Genomic DNA, 8,147 nt, shown 5'->3' with positions numbered 1-8,147 from the left:
TTTAGTTCTTAAACAAGTTGCATAATTTATGTATAATTTATAAAAAAAAAACCGAACATTTAAAATAATGCAAACCAAAATAAATCAAATTAATAAAGGGGCAACCTAAAAATATTGTAATTTAATAAATTAAAACAAAAAAAAACAATACAAAAACAAAAGGATATATATATAAATTAAAAGCGAAATTTTTTCACACTTTAGCTTAATAAATTGTAAAAAATACAAAAAAACAAACAAACAAAACTGAAATAAAATGAGATTTAATTGAATTTGTTATGCAAATGAAAACCTGTTCGTGTTTTATTTGCTAGCTGAATACTCGAATAATCAAAACGAGGTGAGTTTTGTATTATACTTTGTTTTATTTATTTAGTTATGTGTATATATATGTTGTATATATACGTATCGTACAAAATGTTCAAACAACAAAAAATATATATATTTATATATTTCGTTATAATGTTGTGTGTGAATTATTTGTTTAGCGTTCGTTCATTATTCACTTAATTAAACATGTTGTTGTCTGTAGATTTGACTTTGTTGATTTGTTTATATTAATTTCTTGTTATGTAAGTTACATGAAGTTAGCATTTTGCGATCTCTGCTGATGTTGGTAATTGGTAAAAATGTATATAATTCGTTCACGTCTACGATTGTTTCCTCTAACTGCTTGCTAATTTCGGTTAGTTTTCCATTTGTGTATTTTGTTTTAATTTATTGCGGTTGCTAGGAGTAGAATTGCTATTTAATCCTGGCTTACTCGATCAGTTTCGTCATTAATCATAGCACAATCGTATATTTATTTATAATCTGTGTATATATAGATGTTTTATGATGTACGTTAATGTCTAACTCTTGCTTTGTATAAATTCTCGTTTTAGTGTTACTTTGCTTTTGGTTTAATTAATAATTTAAACAATTCTTTGTCTTTGTCTTTATGGGCGTTTTAAAATGCATATCAAAGTTCTTAATTAGGTATAGAGCAGCAATTAATTAAGTTGTCAACTCGATCAAGTTATTTATTCATTTACTTTCAATTATTTTTGTTTTCGTTTTGTTTTGTTTTGTTATTTTTTTTTTTTTTGAGGAGTTACAAATATTGTTTGTCCGCTTTCGTTAGTGTAAATCATTGACTGCTTACGGTATTGGTGCTAAAAATTATATATTTTAAGTTTATCTTTAGCTTTAAAGGTATATTAAACGTAATTTACTTTACTTTAACTGCTACACACACTCTGATCTGTATTCCTACTTGCTTCTTTGCTGCGCCTGCTGGTCAAGTCGGTTAAGTCGGTCAATTCGGCTTTTGTGTTCCTGTGTTTCTGGGATATTGAATTGGACTGCACTGCATTAGATTAGATTAGATTAAATTGGATTGGATTGGATTGGATTGGGCAGGGCTTGGTATCGGAATCCAGAGCAGGACATGGCCGATTCGGACTGGACTACACAACAGTGGTTTACTTGCGGCAACGGGGTAAGATTTGATTATTTTGTATATACAAAGTGCTGAGCCTTTAACTTTTGAGCCGCACTCCGAAAAAATCGAATTCCGAAATGTCCGAAGGAAAACACCAAACCGATACGGTACATTCTTATTTAATTTTTTTCGCTTTATTTTCAAATTAATTTACAACTTTCGCGATTAATCAGCTCTTGCAAGGTATCAAAAAAAATTGTTTAAAAAAACTGGTGAGGAAACAAAGAAGAGGTCGTTAAGAAGGGAAAAACGCTTTTTACTTATGCAAATAATAATTGAAACACACAAACAACAATAAAATGTATACATTGCTTTCCATAATTTTTTCGTCTTATATCAAGGGTATCTACAAAGAAATCAGATCCTATGTGCACGACAATTCAATATTAGAAAAGTAAATGTACAAATATAGGCAAAGAAATATTTAAACCGAAGGTAGTTGTAAATGAAACTGACATAAATGGTTAAAGTGTATAATGGGTGGATATCAAAATAATATTTGCATAGTTTGGTCTGCTTAGGCTTTAACTTTATCTTCAGCTACATAAGACCTATGTAGTTGATTGCTTTCTTGCTAGCTATATAAAGTTTCTGCGCATTTCTTTTAGTGGATCTTCAACGATTACTTTTCCGTTCTTATCTTTTTTTTTTGTATTTTACGTACGTAGTTGATGTTCTGCTTCTCTGCGATTTGTTTTGTAAGATCTGTTGTTGGTGTTTTAAATTTCATAAGGTATATATGTTCAATAATTGTTTTCGTTATGTTTTTTTTTGGATTTTTCGTTTTTTTTTTCTTCTTTTTTTTTTGCTATATAAACTGTATAAATTGCCTGCCTGCTACGCTGAACGTTTTGTCAAAAAGTTTTTGTTTTCGATTTTTGCTTTGTTTTTCGAGTTTTTTGCTTTTTTTGTTTTGTATTCTTTTCATTTTTTTGTTTTGTTTTACTTGTTTTTTGTTTACTATTTATACCTTAATGGTAGAACTTTTCTTTTGTTTTGTTTTGTTGGTTTATATGCATCACTTAACTAACAAATAGCAGCGTGCATACAGCTGCTGTACATGAATCGCACATAACCGTATATATACTATATATAGGCCATATGCACGAGACTAAAGTTTATCGCTGCTTAAGGACTAACATTTATAGACTTTCCATTGCTGTTGCGGATGTTTTTTTGTGGTTGCAAAGAGTTAGAATGGTTGCATAATTGCTGCTTGGCTTTGTTGCTGATGTTGCATGTTGTATGTTGCATGTTGATTGTTGCTGTGCTGATTTTACTGCTATTGCTGTTGCTCTTGCTGCTAAGTTGCTTGCTAGCTTGATTGCTTGCTAGCTTGATTGCTTGCTGACTGACACTGGACACTGACACAGAGACACAGAGGCCAGCCTGTTGTTTCATCTTCGATCTTGTAATGTAGTACATATCTTTCGTATATAATAGGTATGTAGCGTAGTGTTATTAATTAATGTATGTGTTTATATATGCATGCTGCTGATGCTCCTTCTTGTCATCATCCTCATCCTCATCCTTCTCCTCCTCCTTGTTCTCCTTCTCCTCCTTCTCATACTCCTCCATATTCTCTCCTTCTCTCGCTCTATCTCGGTTTCCCTCGTTCTCGCACACCAAAATATCATATCAGGCATATTGTATTGCGGACCGACTCCTGCCCTCTAGTTATCGCCGTTGTGATTGACATTTTGCTGCAGTTCCTTCAGCTTCTCCTCGCGCGGCTTGGCGTTGCCAAAGATCGAGGCCGATTGCTTGGTCTCTGCCACCGCGTTGATGGGCGCGGCAATGGTCCGTGGCTTCAGCTGCAGACGTGGCCGCTCATTATCGTCTGCGGGAAAGGAACGGATAGGTTAATGTTAAAGTAGGTGAACGGTTGGTCAAACTTAATACTCTTAAAACTCAATTAAATGCAATGTACTTCCAATTCCTGCATTCATAATGCAACATCTTTGATTTTGAACTGACAAATACACAATTTGGTATTCTTGATATTCTTGATATTCAAACATTGGAAAATTATCTTGAAATCGGTATCTTGAAACAATTTAAAACGTCTGTGGGCAAGGGTAAATAAATTATTAAACATTTACATAACATAAAATGCTTCTAATGTTATATTTGTTTGTCTAACTTCCCTAGTTCCATCTATGTAGTTCTATCTATGCAACTCACCAATGGCGCCCATTGAGGAACCACCGCCACCGCCAACGCCCAGGCCTCCCGATCCGCCGGAGCCGCCGCCGAGGCCGCTCATGCCGCCACTGGGACGTTCGCTCTGCTGGTTGGGGTTGTAGTGGGTGCGCTCGCGGTCGCGGTGCCGGCTGAAGTTGTTGTAGCGATCGCCGTCGCGCGACTGATTGCCATAGCTGCCTTCCCGCTGGCCGCGATCCCGATCCTGGTTACGATCGAATGGTCGATCGTCGTTGTTGAAATTGCCGTACCGACCACGATTTGCCGGCCGATCTGCAACGGAAGCAACTGGATTAGTGTCTGTTGGTCATGATGAAACCTGCTTACGATTAGGCTCAGCATGCTAGCTAAATGCAGTTGAAGGTAAAAAAGCGTGCGGGTGGAAAGTCGTTTCAAGTCTATCAATGTGTGTGTGCTTAGGCTACTGCTACAAGGGAGCTATACGGGGTGGACGTTTTCAATGGACGCAAACTAAGCTCAAAAGAAGGTGGGAAATAAGAGGTAACAGCTAGCAGTCCAGGAGTAGTCAGTATGCAGCAAATCCACTTCAAAAGTAATTATTGGATTCCTATCAATCAATTTTTCAAATAACCAAGTTCCCAAACAAAAGACATAAATTATTCTATGCGCATCTATGCATAGAAAACAAACATATGAATACTACTACTAAATAAATGGAAATGAAAACACCGCTGCCTTTTACACCTTTCTTAAGGATATATACTACTCTTACTAATGGACAATGAATTGTATAGTTTGTCTTGTGGAAACTCTTTGTGGAGCACACCAATGAAACATAAAGCAAAACCAACTCAAGATCAGGATGTAGAACCGCAGGAGGATTCCAAAGAAGGAGCAGAAACGAAAATCGAAACAGAACAGAAGGGGAGATTCTGGGATCACTTTCGAGGATTGCAGCATGGATGTGTCTTCCAGCCATGCGACTGAATCGTAATCGTTAAAGGTAATCAGAATCAACTGGTTTTTGGCGGCACTACGAGGGATGCAGCTACGTGTTGGTTGGTTGGTTGGTTGGTTGGACGGCAGATAAAAATGCTTTACCATTGTATCCTCTATTCATGCCACCGCCGGAGCCCGCGCCGCTGCCGCCGCCGCCGCGACTTCTATCATTGTGACCACCATAACTATCATTGTACGAACCTCTACTATCGCCGCGATTACCCGAACCGCCGCCGCCCTCCCGACCGCCGCCGCCAGTGCCAGGACCTCCCCGGCTGTAGGACTGACTGCTGCCGCCCTGGCGAGGTGGGCCGCGCTTCTGGAAACCGTCTCTGCCGCCATCGCCGCGGGTCATGCCGCCGTTGCCGCCGCCAACACCGCCACCAGGGCTGTAAGAAAATACAGAGTACAGAAATATGGTTAGTCAAATGGTAAATGGGTATGGTAGTGGGTGTGGATCGATTGGAGGAATCGTCACTGCATAATTAAGTGAGTTCCAATCGATTCAATCTAAAGAATATATTATTTAGCCTCAACACACCGATCATTTTTCCGCCGATCGGCAATATCGATCCTCAGCGGCGCCGACAGATCGTCCAGTTTGATCCGACCATCGCACTCTAGCGCCCGCTCCAGATTGTCCAGCGTCTCGAACTCCACGTAGCAGAAGCCTTTGAACTGATCCGTTTCCCGGTCCTTCACCAGCCGCACGTACTTCACCTCAAAGTCCTGGAATATTTTGATCACATCGCCCTGCACAAGGCCTTGTGGCAGATTGCCGACAAATGCGATAAAGGGTGGTTCCGTGGGCAACTGCTTGGATGCCCGATCCCCACCGAATCCGCCTCTGAAATGAAGGAACAGAAATGGATAGTTAGTAGAGCACATCTTTGGTTTCTTGTACAAAGTATGTTCCGAAACTTCTCGGGAGTAAGTAATACTCTTAAAGCTAAAGAATCCTGGAAATAAGCGTTCTGAAGAAGGCGTCTTAAGTTCGATTCAAGATCCCCTTATATGTAGAGATTTAGCCAACCAAACCATCTGAGTCGTGGACTCGATTCTGTGCTCCTGGTATCTCTTATGCCCCTTTGTTTGCCGGAGTACTCCGTGGCCTGGGAACCTTGACATCGAATCCAATTAATGGGGGTGTGTCTGTCTCTGCTTCTTCTTCTTCTTTCTCCTCCTTCTTGCGGGGGAGGGGAATGGGTGTGTGTGTGGCGCCACCCCTTGGGGCAAAACGCACATGGTTGCCGTTTATCTGTGTAGGCGGGTAACGCTGGCTCGGATTCCCGGCGAACAGTCAACAGAGATGCAGGCACAAATAACAAAACCGAAGAACAACAAATGCAATGGGACAGGTGTCAAATGGTGAGGGGGAAAAAAAAATCGCGCGCGCTTTTTGGCGAAAACTGCATTTTGCATGGAATTTGCAACTATTTTTGGGTTCATATTCTTTTCTCCTTTTCTTTTTTTGTCGGGGGAAGGGGGAATTTAATTTGAAATCGGCCGGTGTGCTGTTTGCGCCGCAGTCGACGTTGACGCAGACGCCGGCTGCAGCAGAATTTTCCAAGAAAAACAACGCAGGCGATGAAAAGAATCGACAAAATAAAAACCGAAAAATAATGTTAAGAAAAAAAATACACGCACACTGCCCCGCACACACACACACACAGACGCACACGCACGCACGTACAAAGGCGGCGGCGACCAACGACCGACACGTACAATACACATGCACATATGGGTGTATAGGTGTGCGAGCGGCGAGGCGAGAGCGTGCGCGTGTGTTGGTGGGCTGGTGTTGCCTTTTTTTTTGCCCAAACCCCAAAAACCGCGTGCATTATTACACATTTTGAGCAAATTGTTGGCACTCGCGCAATTCGATCGCATCGCGTCCACTTTCACAGGCACCGGCGCGTCGCGGTCAACGCGGAGCGTACGCGATTGCAAAAATAATTAATAATATTTACCTAGCGTGTTCATAACCACCTCTTCCAGCCATGTTTTATTTTTTTCAAATGAGCGAATTCGCTGCAAACCGCAGTGTGAACACACGGGCGAAAAATACTATCGCGGCGAATTTGGGCCGGCAGTGTCACCACACCAACTCACCGATTGCCGCAATTTTGGTATTGTTCTTTTTATAATAAAACATAGTTTAAGCTGAAATAAAATGGAATATATAAGTAGTAGTATTAAGAAATGCAAATTTTTTGCTATAGATATATATATATACAGATTTTGAGACACAAATAGGTTTTCCTTTAATACTGAAACTGCATTTAGCGGTATTTATTTTTGGGCCTTAGGCTAGTTTTTATCGTTATCGACAGTGCACCTAATCAGCTGTGAAAGTACAAACTGCTATATTTAATATAGATTAAACTTAAAATTAAGTCATGGCGGACGACAACTGCATTTTCTGCCAAATATCCGACGGGCAGGACCCCAATAGTGTTTTGGAAGTGGAAACCGATGAGTTTGTCATTTTCCAGGATATTAAACCCGCTTCCGAGCACCATTACTTAGCAGTGACCAAAAAACACTATGCCAGCCTCAAGGATCTAAACAAAACGCATGACCAACTGGGTAAGATTTGAATTTGCGCCAATCAGGCCATGCACATACCTAATATCCTTGGATACCTTGCAGTGCAGCGCATGGAGAGCGCCCTGAAGGAGTTCCTGGCGGGCAAGGGGATTCCTATCGATGATGCACTCTTCGGATTCCATCTGCCGCCGTTCATCACGGTGAAGCACCTTCACATGCACGCCATTGCCCCTCGAACCCAAATGACCTTCCTATCGAGATTGATCTTTAGACCCTCCGTTTGGTTCAAAACCGTACGTATTTGGATATACTGATTATGATTACATTACAGTTTCACTGCAGTTAATCTTATCTATTCAATTATAGGCGGACGAGGCGCGTTCTTACATTTCTGAGAAGGAATAGATCGGGACTATTATAGACAATTGTTAAATTTACTACATATGTATGTATACATAACTAATAAACGGAGCCAACTAATACTGATAACTATTATAAAGTGTAATTTATAATGAAATTAACTATTAAATTAACAAAATATTGAAAAATGGATTTAAAAAAATCAGGGGAGTCTGATATTTTTAATCGGCGTTTTCGCCATAACTTGGCCAAAATTTGGCGCACAGCTAAAATAAAGACTGTTTTGTGCCGCTTATAAACATATCTAACTATGTGTATCCCTCCTTTTTCGATATTTGAAAAAAAAAAAATTTGCCAATTTTTTGCATTTTCGATAAGGGGTACCATCATCAAAATTTGTGAAAAATGGCAAAAAATTAGCATTTCAAAGTATGTACATGGATCGATAGGGAATTTTGTTACGAATTCAACGATGTATGGCATTCCACATTTGGACAACTATTTTTAGTGCTATCGACAAAAAACTGATTATTTTTTATCAAAAAAATCGAAACAAAAAATGTTGTAAAAAAATCGGATATTTTCAATACGC

At 39.6% G+C, this 8,147-nt stretch overlaps 2 protein-coding genes across 3 annotated transcripts; one reads left to right on the top strand and one right to left on the bottom strand.

The window, feature by feature from the left end:
• Positions 1-1,070: 1,070 nt before the first annotated feature.
• On the bottom strand, positions 1,071-6,762 carry LOC120457187 (eukaryotic translation initiation factor 4H). 2 transcript variants are annotated; one of them, XM_039644530.2, is made up of 5 exons: positions 6,616-6,762; positions 5,187-5,492; positions 4,748-5,034; positions 3,668-3,958; positions 1,071-3,323 (listed from the first exon to the last, which is right to left on the bottom strand). In XM_039644530.2, the coding sequence occupies exons 1-5, from the start codon at positions 6,645-6,647 to the stop codon at positions 3,157-3,159; spliced, it is 1,083 nt and encodes a 360-aa protein (XP_039500464.1). In that variant the 5' UTR covers positions 6,648-6,762; the 3' UTR covers positions 1,071-3,156. The 2 variants fall into 2 exon arrangements, with proteins under 2 accessions (XP_039500464.1, XP_039500466.1); XM_039644532.2 differs by having other exon boundaries at positions 4,847-5,034; positions 6,616-6,761.
• A 207-nt stretch (positions 6,763-6,969) lies between these two features.
• On the top strand, positions 6,970-7,684 carry LOC120457188 (histidine triad nucleotide-binding protein 3). Its single transcript, XM_039644533.2, has 3 exons — positions 6,970-7,234; positions 7,298-7,488; positions 7,562-7,684. The coding sequence occupies exons 1-3, from the start codon at positions 7,045-7,047 to the stop codon at positions 7,598-7,600; spliced, it is 420 nt and encodes a 139-aa protein (XP_039500467.1). The 5' UTR covers positions 6,970-7,044; the 3' UTR covers positions 7,601-7,684.
• The last annotated feature ends 463 nt before the right edge of the window (positions 7,685-8,147 follow it).

This window comes from Drosophila santomea, chromosome X (genome assembly GCF_016746245.2).
Source record: "Drosophila santomea strain STO CAGO 1482 chromosome X, Prin_Dsan_1.1, whole genome shotgun sequence".
In the NCBI taxonomy this organism is placed as follows: domain Eukaryota; kingdom Metazoa; phylum Arthropoda; class Insecta; order Diptera; family Drosophilidae; genus Drosophila; species Drosophila santomea.
The sequence above is the reverse complement of the archived record's forward strand: the minus strand, read 5'-3'. Positions and strand labels throughout refer to the sequence as shown.